General features: G+C 41.3%; 1 protein-coding gene across 1 annotated transcript in view; it reads right to left on the bottom strand.

Moving 5' to 3' along the window:
* Positions 1-18,199, bottom strand: part of LOC127574224 (zinc finger protein 236-like) — a 97,672-nt gene extending 79,473 nt beyond the window's left edge. Inside the window, exon 1 of the mRNA XM_052023043.1 lies at positions 18,109-18,199. Coding sequence (XP_051879003.1) covers positions 18,109-18,160 — 52 coding nt within the window. The 5' untranslated portion in view covers positions 18,161-18,199. The remainder of the gene's footprint in view (positions 1-18,108) is intronic.
* Positions 18,200-21,091: the final 2,892 nt, after the last annotated feature.

The following is a 21,091-nucleotide window of genomic DNA, read 5'->3' as shown; positions in this document are numbered from 1 at the left end:
TGTGCATGTGAACATAGATTTCTTCAATGCCCTGACAATTTTTCCACTGGAGATGCTGCAACACTTCATCATTATACCATTACTCCCATTCCGTAGCAGATCAAGTCATCGCAAGGACTCAACCTGCGGCTAATAAGATCTGGCACAAGGTGTTGTTCTCTTCCATGAAATATCAATGGTTGCAAGGAATTCAATACATGTACCTTGAGCATACAAATTTGCATGGAGCCAAGATCCCACAAACAGCTGATCAGATAATCTGGTGATACAACTGTTTCTGGTTAAACTGGAGCAGTTCAAGATATATTTGACATATCCTGGAGCAGAGAAACAGGAGGCTTACTCAACCCAAAACCATAGGAGTAGAAAACCTGAAGCAGTCCTACGTTATGAATAGTCAGTTAATTGGCTGCTCTACTAAAGAGCCTGCAAAGGCACAATGAGTTGAATTCTCTGCTGTGTTAATCTATGAAAAACTTCACTATTCTCTTATCCACTTCTTTGTGCATAATACTAAAACAAGCCAAACTCTCAACTTCACATCTTAAAATCTGACATTGATTTGCTTATTGTAGAAATGTCAAAAGCAGCTTGTGTGGTCCTGTGTAAAACAAAACAAGACTGCAACTCATTCAGGACAGGTTTAGTTTTTAAGAATTCAACAGAATCCTTTGGCTTTTCAATTAACATTTGCCCCAGTTGGAATCTTAAAATTGGCAGTACATATTGTTAACCAGTTGTCACCAAGCTCCAGAGAGAACAGTTCAGCATATTCGTTGGATGCTACCTTCAACAGAATCTGTAATTTTTGAAACAAAATGCAGCCAAATTACACAGCTGCTCAAAAATGAAAGGGGAGGAGTTAATGGCCTGGATTTTGTAGTCGCAGTGATAGCAAATTTGTCAGCATTTGCCTGCATTACACTATAAAACCAACAGCAACTTCCAGATTCTTGGATTGTGTACTTTAATGTGGGAATTCCAAAATAGGTGTAGATGATTCAGCATCCCACTCCACAGGCTGCTCCGTGCAATCAAGAGAAATCAGTGACCCAATGGGAAATTCATGTACCGACAAATCATGCTCTGAAAATTTTGCATTTTGTTGCAAGAGATGAGAGCGAGCGTTAACCACCTACCAAGTTGTAATTACAATTCAGTAAACCAATAATCCTAAATTTTATGTAGGTGGATTATAATTCCCTTGCATAAACATTTCAAATTATAATGAATTTTAAACTTTTTTTTAATATAAAGCTCAAGGTATTTCAGCTTCTGCCTTATATTTGAAGACAAAAGAGACTGCAGATGTAGATATTGGCGGGCCAATTCATTCCAAGCCTATTCCAGCACACCCACACAGCTCTTTCTCAGCTACATAGGGGTCCATTCCTAAGAGCTGTTGGTAAACCAATTTTTTCATTAAGTCAGAAATGAACAATTTCAATGAGGGTCGATTAATGTTAATACTTACTTATTTATTGTCTTCCCCTGTGTAGTTACAATGCTACAGAATCAGAATGTCCCACATCCAATGGCTATTTTAGATGGCTTTAATGTAACAGTGGATGTGACATTACTCGATAAAAGTATTTTACAAGAGTCAATAGATGTGAATGCCTTGTCAGTTTCACAGAAGCAAATCTCTTAAGTGGCCTCCAGCTGTGATCTGGCAGCTGTGTTCTTAAAGACAGTATCTGATTACTGTGAGAAGGTTACATGTAAAGTTTGTTTTAAGACTGGTAGTCTTCTTAATTAACTAGCTGCTACCCCATTCCATAACTCCTGAAAATGTTTGCATTCTTATAACTAATTCTTCTATCTTGAAAAATTCTTTAAAAATTTCTGGGAGAATTTCAGTAAGTCAGATTTCCATAAGTCAGGTCTTCCAATAACACGGGGAGCCCCTGTACATGCTATTGACCTCTCGGCAATAGCACCAATTCACTATCTTAAAGCTGTTGTGGTCCTCAGTTCCATTTCATTCTTCACCTTACTTGGCAGTCGAATGAAAAACATTTTTTCTTCCAGACATCAAAAACTGCAAATTTCAACAGCCCTTGAATTCCAACTTATCTGGATCTTTCTCCTTCTTCACTTTCTTCTGACACCAAATCCAATCCCTTGCCACGTTTTCACTGTCCCTTCTGATCTTCCTTCTCTGAACCCACATAATCAGTCCTCAGCATAGGTCTTAGTATTATCCCCTACATCCCCACCTTAATGAAGCCTGAGCCAGATGCCCCTTTCATCGTCTTCACCATTTCTTTGGCCAGGATACCTTGACCTCAACTGTGGACACTTTGTCTCATCTTCAGAATTCCCATTCCACCACTTTAGTCTCTAATCTTCTCTAGATATATTCATTGCTAACTACTGACATTGATCATCTCAATTTGTCCACTAACCTTAGTCACGCTAATCCTTTCTACCTCTGAACTTGCAGAATTGCACTCACTAAGGACCAATCTCAACATTGTCATCAAACCTACTCGCAATGACAATGCTGTTGGTTGGCAAACTACCTCTACCTCACAGAAGCTGAATATCAGTCATGACATAATCTTCTCTCTCCACTAACACGGTCTGATCTGTTGGGCTCATTATTTTGCAACTTCACATTCCTTTCTTTTTGTGTTTTCTGTTCTCAGTTCAGAGGTTTTATGTTCCTGTTTCTCCCCCTTATTAATCAACCAGATAACTTTACCTGCAACTTATTTCTACAGCAACGCTCGTCACATCCTATCATTGAAGTTCCCTTTGTCTTATCCATTCCTCACCCAATCTCTCTGCAGCTTAAAACTCATTTGTTTTCTCCCTTTCCCAGTCAAATGAAAGATCTTTCTTTCCCTAGATGCTGCCTGGCTTGCTGATTGTCTCCAGCATTTTGTTTTAATTTCAGATTTCCCACATCTGCAGATTTTTTCTGTCTTCAACTTCCCTTTCAACTCTACTCACTTCCTCCATGTCAAAGGTGTAACAAGGGGAAATTGCATGAGCCCCTGCTATGCCCACCTCTAATTCTTTCTTCCTTTCTTGACATTTCTATCTCCATCTTAGGAGTTACGATAGCAACCAATACCCATTACAAACCTCCAGCTATCTCGATTATGCCTCCGCTCACCCCGTTTTCTGTTAGGGTTCCATTCTATTCTCCCAGTTTCTCTACCATGGTACGTGCTCTGATGGTGGGACTTTTCACAGCAGTGACTTTAAGATGACCTTTTGCAACTGTGGCTCTCTCTTTACCGTTGTTGAAAGGGCTCTCAATCATCTCTCCTCTTTCCAAGACTTCTACTCTCACTCCTCTTTTTCCCAGCCAGGATAAAGATAGGGTTTCCCTTATCCTCACCTTCCATCCCACCAGCCTCTACATTCAACAGATTATCTTCCATTATGTCTACCACAGTGGAATTCCACAACAACCTTTTGTTGCCCTTTCAGCATTCTTGAGACTGTTCCCTTTGCAACTTCATGATCGCCTCTCCATCTCCCCCAGTCGCTCTCCTTCTCATGGTTCTTTCCCACGCAACCCTGCAAGATGCAATAGTTGCCCTTTTAATGTTGTCCCATTCTGCCATTCAGTTCTTCCACGTGAAGCAGCATTTCACTTGCAGTTCTTCCAGTTCAGTGTATTTGATGCTCACAATGTGGTCTCCTCAGCATTAGAGAAACCAAATGCAGATTGGGTGACTGCTTTGCAGAACACCTCTGGTCAGTCTGCAAGGACAACCCTGAACTGATGGTCAGCAGTCACTCTAATTCTCCATCTCGCTCTGACCTCTATGTCCTCATTGTTCCAATGTTGCTCAAGCATGCTCAAGGAATAGCAGCTCTTTTTCCCATCTGGACACACTTAAATCCTCTGAACTCTCTACTAAATTTAACAATTTCAGGTAACTAGCTCCCTTTCCCTTCACAGATATACCTGTACCCTTCAGTTTCAATTTGTTTCTTTCTTTTATTCTCTTTTCCAATTGCTGGTATTTGAAGCAATAGTTACCTTGGTCTCCATCCTATCAAATATTCCCTCTCTCCGTAGCTTAACACATGCTTGTTTCCTCATATTTCCAGTTCTGATGAAAAGCCATTGACTTGAAACACTAATTCCATTGCTTTTTGTTAACCCCACAAACACTGCCTGACTTGCTGAGTGCTTCGTTGGAGTTTTACTGTATAAAGTAATTTCCAGAACATGAGGCCGAGATGACCAATATCTCAGCTCTAGTGGTGAGTCAAAGCTACATGCACAAGAAATGAGTCAGGAGAGGGAAACACTTCTGCTTTTGTTTTGGATTTTCAGATTTTTGCTCCAATCCCTGAAATTAAGCAAAATTCTGCAAACAAAGAGCAGTAGAAAATATGATCTTCAAAACTGTAGTTATAGCTAAGAGCAGGAGAGACTAGCCACAAATCTTTGATCTGGGCCATTATCAATACCCATGCCCAGTATCTTGCTTAAAAGTGCACATATGATCAAAATCAGGATTAGTTGTGATTCCCAGAATTGAATAGCTGCTAATAAATGCCTAAGCCTACCTCTACAACCATATGGCACTAACCTTAGAAAGAGTCAGTATCCTTTGGAAAGAAAATTGGATTTGAGAAGGAGGGCTGTGCTAGTAGAAATAATGGTCTGCTGTAGTAGCTATATTTAAATAAATACAACCACCTCGAAACTAATGCACTTTCCCCTTCAGAGTACTCTTAAACATCTTCAGTACCTTTCTGAAGTCCTGTAGTGGGAATCATGATAACATCTGGCAGAGTGCAAAAGTTTTCATGGTATCTCTCCCATTTGTTGGACTTCTTCCAACAAGCATTAGTGTTTTCTGGGGTTTTGCCCAATTTCTTTTCAAACTGAGATCCAGTAGCTAAGAAAATCCAGCTGCTTAAAATACCTCAGTGATATTCTCAGAAGGACTGCCAGATAGTTTTGGAAACCAAACTGAACTCTCCAGGCTAGTGTATATCTGGTATACTAATAGAAAAGGCACTGATACCAAATCTGAAGGAACCATATCCACCAGCCCCCATAATCACCTTCCAAAGCAAACCGATATTCTAGTATCATCCTGGATAACAAAGGTAACATTTACAAGATATTATCGTTGCTTTCAACTATCTACTAAAAGCTATCCTCCTCCATCCACTTGCATCTCAAAGGTTAAAAGAGTTCCTCACCAAACAGAAACCTCCTTAAAACCTAATGATTTGACCAAACACCCTCCGAACATCCATGACTTTAGCTCAGCATTTTCTTCAAATTTGCACTCTCTGTGAAGTACTCTGACACATTCATGATATTAAATGCACTCTGCAAGACCAGTGTATTTGATTTATAGGAATGTATTTGTCCAATACAATCACAAACAGCTCAATTATAACAATAATTTCATGGATACGCTTGAGGCAGTTAAACATGGCATTAATATTTTGACTTCTGCATAAAATGAGTTAAACATCTGACATTTAAATAAATCCATCAAAAATATTAGATCCAAAGTGATTGGGACTACTTTCTCACCCTCATTTAAATTGGGTGTCTCAGTGGCACAACTCCTGATTCACAGCTCCAGCGACCTGGGTTCGAACAGGATTTCTGCTGTGTGCGTGGAGTTTGCATGGTCTCCCCGTGACTGCGTGGATTTCTCTCTGGTGCTCCCATTTCCTCTCACACAAGATGTGAGGGTTGGTGGATTAATTGGCCACTGTAGATTGCCTCTGGTGTAGGTGAGTGGTAGAATTGATGGGAATGTGGAGAGAAAAGATTACAGCTAAACTTCAGTGGGGAAGTGGGATTGCTCTGTGAGGCAGCATAGACTCAATGGGCCAAATGATGCATGTGATAAGGAAATATGCAAGTTCTATCCCCAATCTCCTCCAGCACTATAAACCCTCAAATTCTTTCCCTCCTCTGATTCACCTCATGGCAACTTATCTTCGACCCACCACTAGAAGCCGGATATTGGTCATCTCCACCTCATGTACTGGAGATTACTTTGTACTTTGCCAAGAGATGATGTCAGTCCAAAATAGAGTCTCAGACCAGCCATCAGTTGTGGTAGGGTTTACAAGGTTACAAAACAAAATTGGGCAGCATCGCTGACAGCAGCACATCCCTTCCCGATGAGTTTAACGTGTTCTATGCACGTTTTGAACAGAAGGGGATTAGAATGTCACCACCCAACCAGTCAGCCTCCAATGAACCTGAACCCACAGTCACCATTATGGATGCAAAATCAGTCTTCCAGATAGAGAACCCGCGGAAAGCATCTGACTCGGATGATATCCCTGGCCGTGTCCCTAGAACCTGCACAGATCAGCTGGTGGAGGTATTTGCAGACATTTTTAACCTCTCCCTGCTTCAATTTGAAGTTCCCATCTGTTTCAAGAAGTTCCATTATCATCCCAGTACCCAAGAAGAACAAGGTAATGTGCTTTAATGACTACCACTCGGTGGCTCTGACATCCACCATCATGAAGTGCTTCAAGAGGCTGGTCACGGAACACATTAACTCTAACCTCCCAGACAACCTTGACCCACTGCGATTTGCCTACCACCAAAACAGGTCTATGGCAAACAACATCTCCCTGGCCCTACACTCATCTCCGGAGCATCTGGACAGTAAAGACACTTATGTTAGACTACTGTTTATTGACTACGGCTCTGCCTTCAGTACAATAATTCCAAGCAAACTCATCTCCATACTCCTAGATCTGGGACTGAACACCTCCCTTTGTAACTGGATCCTTGACTTCCTGACCAACAGACCGCAATCAGTAAGGATAAGTAGCAACACCTCTGCCATGATTATTCTCAACACTGGTGCCCACAAGACTGCATCCTCAGCCCCCTACTCTATTCTCTATACACTCACGACTGTGTGGCCAGTTTCTGCTCTAACTCCATCTACAAGTTTGCAGATGACACCACTGTAGTGGGCCATATCTCAAATGATGATGTGTCGGAGTACAGGAAAGAGATAGAGAGCCTAGTGACATGGTGTCATGACAACAACCTTTCCTTCAATGTCAGCAAAACAAAAGAGCTGGTCATTGACTTCAGATTTAACTTCTGTGTCAAAGAATAGTGATAGCTTGCTTCATTATATTGAAAATGATTTAATTATTGGTAAATTGCATCAAATGAATTTCTTGCATTTTGTTCCAATCACTTGTTGATTGTTTATCCAAGTATATTTGTTTTAAAGGAAATACATAGGGTGTTAAGAACTGTAATGTAAAATGAATAGAAAGCTGTATTATTGGACATCTGCTGGATTTTTAATATACACACCTAGTTTGAAGTTTTCTTATACTTAAAACAAAGGATGCCATTCAATCTACCAGGTACATGCAGGTTCCCAAGGGAACAATCCCATTAGCCCCATTTCCCCCTCTCCTTCAAATACTTCCCGAAGTTGGGTTAGTTTTAATGGTAGAGACTTTGTATGTGGTTTGAGACATAAACCAATTCCATTGGTATTTCTAAGCCTTGTTCCCAGGAATTGGATGCAATGAGCATTCCCAATGTAATTCTAGTTTAAAAAATCTAATTTGCATAACTTGAGTTTGAACAGTGTTTCTTGTCTGGGAAACAACTACTTGAGGGATATATTGCTTTTCATTTTTTGTTATAACATGTTGTATTTCAGTCCTTTGGACTGTTTCCTTGCAATCCTTAGCTGCTTTCCTCTCCATGTGGTTTTTAAATCTCTGTACAAGAATTTAAATAGAGTGAAATGAAGAAAAAAAGATGTTTGTTGAAGGGTGGGGGTTGGGAGTAGTAAGAAAATGGTAAAGGAATGTTTTAATAACACATACAGCAACTGAAAATGAGATGTAAAGGTGCACTGTAGGTGGCATAAGGTGTGAGGGACTGATGATGTTGTTTTATGGATGATGCTTATATTCTACACTGTTTTTAGGATGAGGTAGTGAAATATTGCATGTGCTGGTTTACTGATGTGGTTTCTTACTAGAATGAAAGGTGATGAGTGCCGTTTCACTAGTCTTCAATGTGGTTGCCATTATTTTGTAATATGTATAGTGACTTTTATGATGTACAAAGCCTTAATTTCCACATGTGTAGCAATTTTGATGAAAATGTGAGAAACTAGGTGTTTCAAGTATGAAAGGGGGAATAAAACTTGCACATTCCCATAACTACTTGGTTAGGTAAACAAGTCTTGCCAGTAGGATTTCCAGCTTTACAATTCACACACCTTAAAAGCATTCGCACATTCCAGATAGCGCTGCTGAAACAGTTACAAAACAATCTTTTCTCTTAAATAAGCAGCCAGTTTCAACCTGGACCCAATATTTAGTTACATGTCCAGTGATGGACATGAAAGCTACAGCTTGGACTTGCATCTTTATATGACTTTCACAGGAGCATTGAGCAGTTGGCTTGAAGAGAGAGTGTAAACAGATGAATGTCACCCAAAATTTCAGTGGAAAATGCCAGCAGTCCTGTACGGACAATACAAAAGTCCCCAACTTACTGAAACAGTGCACACCTTTCAATGTGCTCAGTAGCCAGAGTCCAGTGATAGAACTGGATCTTGCTGAGATTGCCCAGCATTAACACTGGGAAAATGGGTTCTCTGATCATGCACCAAGTCACACCTGCAACAGGATCCATGAGTCAATGGAGATTGACTGCAGTTTTGCAGGGAAGAAGGGTGAAGACCAAGTAAGTTTTCATTATTTGTGGTTTATATGATGTTTTAAGTGATGATTGTTGATTTTTTAAAAATATTTAAAAAATTTTAATTTGGAAACCTTTCAAAGCCCTGATGCCTTTTTTTTAAATATAGCTATTTACCAACAACCAACACTAATGCTCATGGCTTACATCCAGTGTTTTTTTGAATGAAGTTGCAAGAAGATACCAGCAGAACAAAGAAAACCACAGCCCACTCATTCTGACTTATATATGCCAACATTAGCTCCCCGTCAGAGGTGTCTAGTTTAGGTTTATTTCCACATTTGTCTTCCTTAGGATTTTGCAGTAATGCCTTCCCTTTTCCAATAACCCTTTGCATGAAAATAAATTTAATTTTCTCTCCATGCTGCTAGGTAACAATCATTCCTCTTTTCACCAAATCAATGATCAATGGGAAGAACTGCAGCTCTTACACCGTATTAAAACCCTATGCAGATAAACATTTCCATGGTGCCAGAAAAGTGAATAGCAAAGAAAAGTCACTAGGCCAATCCTAAATTACATGCTTCCACTTTCTGATATTGCACATAATCTGAAAAAGACAACCAGATTTTGAGCTTCCCTGACTCAGTGATGCAACTCATCCCAGCGTATTGTAAAAACACACAAGAAAAAGGAGGAATGGACTCTATGACCCCCAACATCTGCTCAGCCATTCTGTGAGTCTGTGGTTTCACTGGCAAATCCTCAACCTTGACCACTTTTACATCCAGTCTCTAGAACTCATGATATTCTAACATTCAACCACTGCCTTCATAATATTCACCAACTGAGCTTTTATAGCTCAAGGTACAAAATTGTTAAAGATTCAGAATGTGAAAAAATTCTCATCTCTGCCTTGCCTTACTGATGTGAAATTAAGACTCCAAGCTCTATGCTCTCCAGCCAAATGAACAAAATGCACACAACTTACTAAGTCAATCACTAATAGAATGGTACACTCAGCGCGATCATTCTCCTAAACTCCGGTAAATATAAGGCAACCCTACTCATTGCCTTGTCATTATGATAAATGTCATAGCTGGTGGATCAGTCTATCGAACTGCTTTCAAGGCAAGTATATCCTCACTTAGTCACACAGCCTAAAACTGCACAAAATATTCAAGTTATAGTTTCACTAGGACTTGCACAATTGCAGTAAGACTTCCATTGTCTTGCACTCTAAGACATTTACCATGAAGACCAAAATGCCATTTTCCTTATCACTGGACCTATCAATGTGCTAACTTTGTGTGTTTCAGGCACAAGGACACACTATTTGCACGTGACAATAAATTTCTGATAATCCAACACCCTTGGGACTTTGACAGTGCTAAACTGGCAGATTTTCTGGACTGTTGGAGGTCACAACAATTAATGCCCAGACACACTATTATATCACTTTTTTGTCACATATTACAAAGCAGTATAGTAAATTTTCCACTGAACCTGGTGAATTTAAAGGGAGCAGGAAATGCTCCGGACCATGGCTCTGACCACTAACCCACCCACATTCCTGACCCCTGGTATTCCCAACCCTGGCTCCAGCTGCACACCCAGCCCATCATCCAGACTCTCAGCTCTGGCCGTACCCTCTGCTTACACTCTGGACTACCAGCTCACATTCCAGACTAATGAGACAGATGCAGAAACATCAGGATTTCTGAACAATTAGATGCCAGATTATCAGAGTTTATTAGCATTTACTAGCTCCTCAAATTTTAAGAATTGTTTTTCTATTCTTCCTACCAAAATCATATTCCATATACCTTTCCTTGCCCCACATCTGCATTATTTTGTAAACTCTCTACAGTTTACTCTTCACCTCATTGTTTCTTCAATAAATTTTCATCTCTTTATCCTTGTGCTAACCATAAGCAACAACCTGACAACCTGAAAATGACTCTGTATACTGTCCTTTACCCAGTCACTCCACATCATTGCTCTAACACTTTTCATGTGGCAGCTTACTGAATATCTTCTGAAACTGCAGAAACAATGCATTCACTGGTGCTCCTTTATCCACCCTATTTCCCTTCCATAAAACTATATTAAGTCTGCCTAGTGATTTCAGTAAAACCATGTTGCATTTCAAAGAGATTTGCTACCTCTTTCAGTATGATTCCTGATGCTGTGATCAGATGAACCAATCCATTGCTCTCCTTTCCTGAATAGCAGTATAACATTTGGCATTTTCCAATCCACTACAACCATGTTATAATCAAGGGACTTTTAGAAGATCACTATTAACTCATCGACTGCCATTGAAGTGACCTCTTTTTTAAAGCCAGACCTTCAGTGTCAGAAGCCCATTTTAAACCCTACCATTTTCTCCAACACTTTTCATACATTTTTAGCTTCAGTTCCCCATTCTCATTAAGCTCTCAATTCCAAAGTATTTCTGCTGTGAAGGCAAATGCACAATAATGAAAAAGCTCTTCCAATCTTTTATTGTATTTCATTCTAGTTCTCTCTCATATTCCACTTTCTTTTTTTTAATCATTTTATTTTTGGTCATTCTTTACTGCTTTGTAAAATTCCACCAATCCTCAAGTTTACAACTCTACCTGATAACACTGTAAACCTTTCATAATCAGAAATTATCCTTAATCCATGTTAGCTACAGGAGGCAGTCTCCCCAGTGTATTTTTCTTTCACAATGGAATACATGTTTGTTAAATATATCTTTAAATCCTTGTACTATTCACCTGCTGTTTTACCTATTAATCTAATTTTGCTAATGAGGAAATTACACTCTAATACTCTCTAATCCAATGTAAAATTCTACCATATAATGATCATTCTTGCCCAGGCAATAACATTATTATGACATTATTTATTAACCATGTCTTATTACACAAGTTCCGAAATAGCCATTCTTCATTGGTTCCATGGCATAGGTCCTTCCAAGCTGTGACTATTCCTCACTTCTGCCACTATGAAATCCTTTATCATCTGATCAAGCCCCAAGCCTAAACACTACCCTCCCACCCCATCCACATTCCTCCCCCAGCTTCTGTCCCCTCTACTTCTTTCCATTCTAAACATCGAGTACACTGGAATAAGTCTCCCACATTGCTCAAAGTGTGACCATATTTCTGTTACGGCTAGTAGATCAGATCCATTGTATTATTAAATAATATAATTTTAAATGATTTGCAAAAGCACCTTTCATTTTAACATCACCATTTTTCCTAATTTGACCTTCCTGTTGTATTATCATAAAATTCACTATCCTTACCTGACACACACTATTTATTATCAAACTGCTTCTTTATCCACAAATTTTCACTTTAAGCTCCCCTTACCAGAACCCTCCTTCAGTAATTTTTTAGCTTCAAAATAAAAAGAACATCAATGAAACTGTTATCAATTCTCCAGGAAACTGGGTCCATTGGTGATCAGTTAAGCCTGTTCCAATAGTTTGGCTTCCCAGTACAGGTGGCAGTCAATTAATATTACTGAGCCACACATTAAATTCTCTTGTATGTCAAACATCAGAGTTATGCAAGCTTTTCTAATAATTTCACTAAAAGTTATTATTACAGCTATAAACCTAACAGAACTTTGATGCTCAAGCTGTATTATCCATCACTGCACCATCCAATACTTCAACGCCTTTTGTATAGCGAAGGAACAAAGGGTCAAAAAATTTCTGAACCTTTTTTTGTCCCAATGAGGAAAAAGACTTTGTTAAATCTGGATCAAGGGAATTAGAGTGCCAAACGCTAGTGGGGAAACAATTATCATCATATAATGAAGATTTAGCTTAATGTCAGAAAAGGACAAAGAGCAATACAAGATCCCCTTCTCCAGTTTACAAGCTTGCTCTGGTATTGTTTTATTATTGTCACGTACTGAGATACAGTGAAAATTTTTTGTTTTCTATGGCATTCAGTCAGATCATGCCACACATAAATACATCGAGGTAGATTCAGAGGGACGTGAAGGATCTGGATTTGGAACCAAAGAGTGGCAAGTAAAACTGCAATGGAACAAAGGATGACCTTTAAAGTGGTGAGGTCTCAGGTACAGGCTAGGTACATTCCCAAAAGGGGGAAAAGGGAAAAGCCCAAAACTGGAGTTGCTGGATTGTCAGTGCAGGTTTTGAATTACAATCTACAAAACAATATTACAATCAAACCAGGGGTTCAACCCTGACGTAATAAGTACAGAAAAGCAATAAACGAAAATCAAAAGAAATGCAGGTGTTGGAAATCTGAAATAAAAACATAGTTAATGTTTGAGGTTGAAGACTCCAACCTCAAACATTAACACTGTTTCTCTTTCCACAGATGTTACCTGTCCTTAGTGTTTCCAGGCGTATACAGTATAAAAGTAGAGAAGTTTTGATGCAACCTTATGGGGCATTGAGACTGCACCCGTTGTTCTGTATCAAATTTTGATCTCCATATTAAGGATGGACCTGCTGGCACTGGAGGCAATGCAGAGAAGTTGACTAGGTTGATTCCTGGGATGAAGAAGTTGTTCTTAAATGCTGGCAGCAACTGCTTCTCTCAGGCAGTGTATTCCAGCTATTCACCACTGTCTAGGTCAAAAGGGTCCCCCTCAGATGTGAAGTGAAGTTGAGGCAGTTAGGACTAAACTCGTCAGACTGTAGAAGAATGGGAAGTGATCTTATTGAAAAATATTTTGAAGGGGGTCAACAGGACAGATGCTGAAAGGATGTTGCCTCATGTGGGGGTATCTAAATCCAGGGTGTATAGTTTCAGAATAAGGGGTTGCCCATTTTAAGATGGGCACAAGAAGGAACTTCCTTTCTCAGAGGATCACGATTCTTTGTTATTCTCTTTCCCACATAGACATGAAGGTGGAGTCATTGAATATATTCAAAGGGGAGACCAACAGTTATTTGAACTACAAAAGGAGTTGAAAATTTTGAGAGTGAGAAAGTTGAGGCCAAATTTAGATCATCCACTATCTTACTAATGATGGAGCTGGCTTGAGGGCCAACTGCCCTATTCCCATTTCTTATGTTCTCATGCACAGTACTGTGAAATTACCCCGATTACTTATAAAGCATTCTTTTTGAATAAACAGAGAAAACAATAATATGCACTCCCCTGAAGGACTTTTTTTTTACAGAAGGATGCTGCAACAACACTTGGTAACACTAACACTTTTAGAAAGACTGGCTTTAAAAGATGTAGTGAACATGAAGCAACACACCTCTTAATTATTATTCTATCATTGAAATATCAATATAGGAGAAGGCCCAAAAATGACAGTCACAATAGCTTTATTAAATAAAAGGTCTCCCATAACTTGCAAGCCCTCAAAAAAAAATACAAAGCCTCAGCTCCAATCTAGAATCAGAGTCATTCAGCATGGAAACAGGTCATTCAGCCCACTTCATCCATGCCAACCAGTGGGCACCTGACCTTATTAATCGCATCTTCCAACACTTTGCCCATAGCCTTCTATGCCAAGGTGATTCAAGTGCTTGTCTAGACACTTCTTAAATGCTGTCAGCAACTCTGCTTCCATCACCCTCTCAGGCAGTGCATTCCAGTTACTCACCACCCTTTGGGTGAAAAAGATCCCCCTCAGATCCCCTCTAAATCTCTAACTCCTTACCCTGAAATCGATGTCCTCTAGTTTTAATCACCTCTGATAAATGGAAAAGTTTCCTGTAGTCTACCCAATCTACACCCCTCATAATTTTATATACCTCAATCATGCCCCTCTTAACCTCCTCTGCTCCAAGGAAAACAGACCTAGCTTCTCCAGTCTCCCTTCACAACTGATCCATCCAGGCAACATCCTGGTGAATCTCCTCTGCACACTATCCAGCACTATCACATTTAATGTCTGTTCCTCATAATTCTCAACTCCCCTAAACAGCAAGTACCCTATCATGCCCTTGACTACATTCAGCCTACACAGTTCCTTCGGGGGTGGGGGTGGAGAGGGGGGGGTGGTATAAAGAATTCCAAAGGTTTACAATCCTCAGAAAAGACTCTTCACCTTCATCTTAAATGGGCACCCCCTTTATTCTGAAATTACACCCCGAAGTTCTAGTTCTCCTGGAACTTTGTAATTTCTTGTCAAGACCCTTGCCTGTTTCAAACTAAACATGTTAATAAAAATACTCAAAGTGACAAAAACCTGAAATAAAAAACATCCAAAGGAGGACAGGGATTTCTTTTTCAGTTTTTAACCTTGTCCCAGAATGGGAACAGTTCTATTGGAAGGTAACCATGCTTTAACCAGATCAAATAAAACCTAGTCTTCCTGTGGTACTTCAGCAAAGATTCAAACTAAAAAAAATTAACAATATTCAGCAAATGTAGTAGGTTTAATGTAAATTTTGCTCACTGCAATTCACACATACCTCTAACTTGAGAAAGCCAAGTACAAGATATCTGCTCAGACCAATCCTTTATCCCATGTCCTTAAAGGTTATTTAATTGCACATAAACCAGAGAAAGGATGTTTCAATAACAAATACACAATTAAGGAAACCTATACAGATGACCTCTGCGTTATGGCCATTCAAGTTATGGAAATTTGCCCTTACAGAATTCACAAATCACTCCCCAAAAATTTGAGATACAGAATTAACTTCACTCTCATGGAATTTGTGTGTAAAAGAGTGAATAAATCAACACAAAAGTTATTCTTTTTTCAACTAGCATTTCTCAATGCATGCACAGATGATGCAGTTTAGCATTAGGGAAGATCATGATACGGACTGTTTCCCAAGAATACGTCCCTCCTCCCACCCCCATAACAGGAGGAGAGAGGAAAACAGGGGGTGGTTACCTATATAAAACAGTTTTAAGATACAAGAGGAAATCCTTGCTACTTCACTTTCCCTCTCCTATTGCTACATGGATCCCTTCTTATCTGCTTACTTTTCCAGGGGATTTTAAAATAATTTACATGTAAAGAACTGTAATAATCAACAAACTGCTAACCAGCACAGATGAGGGGGAAAAATATCTGCATCACATATTCACAAAACACAATTCTTTGTCTAGTTAACAAAAAGGGAGTAAAGCTTTGGTAAAATGAGTGATTTTTTTCCCCCCAAATAATGCATTAAAACAGAGTGCTGAAGGAGACCAGACAGTAGCAGCCAATGTGGAATCCTTTTCCGACATCTCAGCTGTCTTTTTTATATATAAAACAGTAGACAAGAGGTTAAGTCAAGGACCTGCCTGCTCAGTCAGGTGAACCTAAAAGCAAGCTAGATTGTGGACAGTAAAAGGTGTTTTGTATATGCAAGCCTTTCACTGAAGAGAATCCAGTTGGTAACAAGTGACAGGCACTAGAGTTTCTCTGCAAATGATTCAGATTAAATTCAGTGAAGAAGCATTACTGACACTTAGAGAGTGAAACCAGTTTGTATGCAGCAAAAGTCACCACGGTCTGCCAGCTAATCCACTTTGTATACTGTGAAAGGCACTGCAATCTGTGAGTGAATCCAGTTTGTACGCAATGAAAGGCACAAGCCCAGCTCGTACATAGCAAAAATTCACCGGTCTCTGAGTGAATCTAATTTGTTTAGTGAAAGGCAGTAGTCTGTGTGGGAATTTGGTTTGTATGCAATGAAGGGCTTGAAAATTTGGGTGAATCCACATTTGTACTCAGTGCAAGATACAAGTCTGTAGGTGAGACACGTTTGTACCACATATTTTACCGGTCACCCCACACAGCACATCAATCATCTCCAATCCCACCTGTGGCAAACTCTGCACATCCCATGGACTTCATCAGCCACCTCAGAATCAGCAAAACCGAACTGGAAACAAGTCATCCTCAACTATGCAAGTCTGCTTGCGAAGAAGATGACAACAATGACCGGACTACAAAACTGTAAAGTTCTCTGGGATACCCTGAAAGGCACCCTGGTCTTTAAGCGAGTCCAATTTATTTACTATGATGATTGTATGCCGCGAGTGTATCCAGTGTGTCACCACCTTTTTAGGCAGTCTGTCAGGAATGAAGATGACGTACTTGCACTCTGGTTTTGTGGGTTCAGAGGCCAATGTAGGAACTACAGACTCTGGCACAAAGGGGTAGATGATGCCCGATGGGGCAGGTAGTGCATAGGTTGGAAGGGGACTTGCTATTTCCACTGCTTACGCAGGACTTCTGTATGCTCCAGATACATGGACTGGAGATTCTCAATACCATCCCCAATGCTTCTTCTACTTTGAGCAGTCATGGGTCACGGATTCCCTAGAATCAGGGAGGATGTTGCATTTCTTCCAAGGTCTTGTGTACATCCTTGAGTCTTTTCCTCCGTCTGTCTAGTAATCTCTTCCCATGAGCTCAGCCTTGACACAAACACACGATATACCAGACAACATTGATACCTGCTTGTCTACATGCTTCTCAGTCCTAGACTGCTTACAGAAGGTACTGCAATGCACTGGAAATTTACTACCAACAGCATCTCAGCAAAATGTTTGTTACAGACCTGACTCCCAAAACAATCTATCCAGTATGTACAGAGTAAAAGACACCACGAGTTAATGCAGTATGACAAGGACCAGTCTGTGAATAAATCATATTTGAATACAGTCAAAAGACACTACAACCTTTGAGTGAGTCCAGCTTACACAGTGAAGGCACTCCAGCATGGAAGTAAATCCAGTTTGAAGAGTGCTTTGGAGCAGATCCAGTTGAGGAATTAATCCCTGAGTTTGGAACTGAATCCAGTCTGAGGAGTGAATCCCCTACAGTCTGGAAGTGGATTCCAATTTGAGGAGTGGATCCCCTACTGTCTGAGTAAATCCAGTTTGAGGAGCAAGTCCCTTAGTCTGGGAGAGGATCCAGTTTGAGGAGCAAATCCCCTACAGTCTGAGAGCACATCCAGTTTGAGGAATGGATCCCCCAGTCTGGGAGTGGATCCAGTTTGAGGAATGGAGCCCCTAGTCTGTGAGTGGATCCAGTTTGAGGAGCGGGTCCAGTGCAAGATGAAGGCTCTGTTCGGTGCAGGGCGGCAGTGAGTGACTGCTCAAAGTAGAAGAGGCAGTGAGGGCCGACCGCGGGCACTGCGAGTGGGGGGGGGGGGGGGGGGGGGGTCTGTGCCTGTAGCGTCCCTCCCTCCCTCCCTCCCCCTGTACCGGGCCGCCTACCTCCCCCTCCTCCCGAGAACCAACTCCCACACACAGAGGGTGCAGGCTGCGGCCTGGTAACCGAAATCCGGGGCCAAGGAGAGCGACGAGCTACCGTACTGCTTACCGGCTGCAGGCGGACGGGACGGGCCGAGCGCGGCGGAGCCCGAGCCTGAGCCGGCGGGCCTGGGGCTCGGCGGTATCCCTGCGCCCGCCGGCCGCCCGCCCCGCCGAGATCCGGGACTACATGCTGCCCGCTGGCCCCGGCCCCGGCCCGGCCTCCCCCCGGGGCCCCCGCCGCCCACTCACCTGCCGCCTCCGGGTCCCGCGCCGCTGCTTTCGGGGGTCGGCCTCGCGGCATTATTATTTTTTTGGTTCTCGGATCTACTTTAGTGAGCGCGCGCGCGCGGGTCGGCGCCGGGGGCGCGCACGGCGGAGGAGGGCGGGGCGTGAGCGAGACGGCGGCAGAAGGCGGCCCGGGCCTGGCGGGCGGGCGAGTGGGAGGAAGGGGAAAGAGGTAGCCGTCGGCCTTTATAAGCGGAGGAGAGTGAGATGGTATGGTCTGGGCTGAGAAGGAGTGACAAGGGGATGGTGTAGATGGGGAGTGTATAAGGGAGTTTGGCTGAGGTATATATTGGGGGGGTTGGACTGTGGGGTGTATATATGGGGGGTTGGATTGTGGGGTGTATATATTGGGGGGATTGGATTGTAGGGGGGCATATATTAGGGGATTGGATTGTTGGGGGTATATGGGGGTGGGGTAACCAGGATGGAGGAGGTATGGATGGGGAGGTTTGGTGTAGTTCTGGGGTACCTGGGAAAGAGTGGGTCCCCTTAGATTATCCCTTTGGCACCTATGTTTGGAGCTAGAGGATGTTGACAACGTCCTAAATGAATATTTCTCATCTCTATTCTACAAGGAGAAGGATGTGGAAGATACTGAGTTCTGGTAGGGATATGTGGATAATCTGGAGCAGGTCAGTGTTAAGAAGGAAGTGGTTTTAAATGTCATGGAATGCATATGGGTTAATAAATCCACAGGACCTGATAAGATCTAAACCAGGTTGCGTTGGGAAGCAAGGGAAGAGATTGCTGAGGTCCTGATGGTACATTGTGGATGGTAGTTACTGTGGCCATTGGTGAAGTGAGTGAATCTTTAGAGTGGTGGATAGAGTGCCTGAACCATTAACTTTTTCTTTCTTTGCCTGTCAAGTTGTTTCCCTGGATCCTTGGTAAATTTGTTTATTATTATCACATGTAATAAGATACAGTGAAAAACTTTGTTTTGCATGCCATCCATACAGATAATTATATCACATCAGTACATCGAGGTAGTACAGGGCAAAAGCAATAACGGAATGCAGAATTAAAGTGTTACATTTACAGAGAAAGTGCAGTGCGAGCAAACAATAAGGTACAAGGCCATATCGAGGTAGATAGTGAGGTCAAGAGTCTTTCTTATCGTAAAAAGAGTCTTTCAATAGTCTTATAACAGCGGGATAGAAGCTGTCCTCGAGCCTGGTGGAACATGCTATCAGGCTTCTTGTATCTTCTGCTCTATGGGAGGGGGGAGAAATCTTTGATTATGTTGGCTCCTGTACTCCTGATTATTCTTTAACTGGCTTGGCTATTGAACCAGTTTAATGACATCATAACTGGTGGACACCAGGAATACTTTAGCAAGCAGCATTAAAGAAGGTCAAGTTGAGTTTATTGTCATGTGCACAAGTACGGTGAGGTACAATGAAAAACATGCAGCAGCATCACAGTAACATAAATTCAGACAACACAGAACATAAGCTATACATAAATTATACAAGACGGTGGGGGGAAAAGACTTTTTTGAACGAATGTCTTGTTTTGGACAATCAGAGAAGTCCATGGTAATGCAAGAGGTGGTCTGTAGTGTTCCATTGCTGAGGTAGGATTAGGGTTGTGCAGTTCAGTTCAAGAAACTGGCTGTAGGAAAGCAGCTGTTCCTGAACTTGGTGTGGGCCATGATGCAACCAGTGAGGATACTTTCAACAGTGCATCTGTTTGTTAGAGTATTTTGTGACCTGCCAAATCTCTGTAAGAAAGTAGAGGCACAAGCATACCTTCTTCATGATTGCTTCGATGTGCTGGGTCCAGGACAGGTCATCTGAGACGTTAACACCCAGGAAATTGAAACTGCTTCCTCTCTCCACCTCTGACCCACCAATGGGAACTGGCACATGGTCTCTTGACTTCTTCTCTCTGAACTCAATGATTAGTTCCTTGGTTTTGCTGATGCTGAGCGTGATGTTATTGCAGCACCACTCAACCAGATCTTCTATCTCATTCCTGTACGTTCTCACCACCACCACCCGTGATTTGGTCAACAACAATGGTATCATCAGTGAATGTGTAGATGATATTGGAGCTGTGCTTAGCCACAGAGAGAACTGATCATTTGTGTGGGTAATTTTTCCTCCGAGGTTCTAGCCCATTCTGTTGTGAAGAACCACAAACCTGAACTATTCACTTTTCATTTGTTTTCTGCATGGGGAGCCTATGTGCTGTGTACTTGTAGCACTTTGTTTCTGTTTTATAGACCTACTACACTTGTAATACATGCACAACTCAGCCTTTTTTATAACTCAAGTTTAATTAATTGGAATTTTGTTCTTAATGTTTGTCATTGTGATGTAGAGTATCAGATCCAAATTCATTTGTAATCACTCAACAGCAACTGAACTTTAAGAAATGGACTAGCTGACCAATATTAGACTTGTTTTACTACTGTATACAAATATAACTTGGTTTTTGTACAAACATGCACTGGAAAATCCAGTTTATTAATTAGTATTCAAGGCATCCTCTTCATAACTTAATGTAGAATTGTCTATGAGTACCACTTGTTTATAAATCTGCAATAATACATATTGTCCCTTCCAATGCATGAGTTTTCCCTGGATGCTTCAGTTACATGAGAGCATAAGAAATAGGAGCAGGAGGAGGCCAACTGGCCCATTGAGCCTGCCCTGCCATTCAAGAAGATCATGGCTGATCTAGCCGTGGACTCAGCTCCACCTAACCTGTCTTTTCCCCATAACCCTTAATTCCCCTGCTATGCAAAAATCAATCTAACAGTGTCTTAAATATATTTAATGAGGTAGCCTCCACTGCTTCCCTGGGCAAAGTATTCCACAGATTCACTACTCTCTGGGAAAAGCCGTTTCCTCATCTCCATTCTAAATCTATTTGCCTGAATCTTGAGGTGATGATCCCTTGTTCTAGTCTCACCTACCAGTGGAAACTACCTTCCTGCCTC

The sequence above is a fragment of the Pristis pectinata genome, chromosome 9 (genome assembly GCF_009764475.1).
Source record: "Pristis pectinata isolate sPriPec2 chromosome 9, sPriPec2.1.pri, whole genome shotgun sequence".
Taxonomy (NCBI): Eukaryota; Metazoa; Chordata; class Chondrichthyes; order Rhinopristiformes; family Pristidae; genus Pristis; species Pristis pectinata.
The sequence above is the reverse complement of the archived record's forward strand: the minus strand, read 5'-3'. Positions and strand labels throughout refer to the sequence as shown.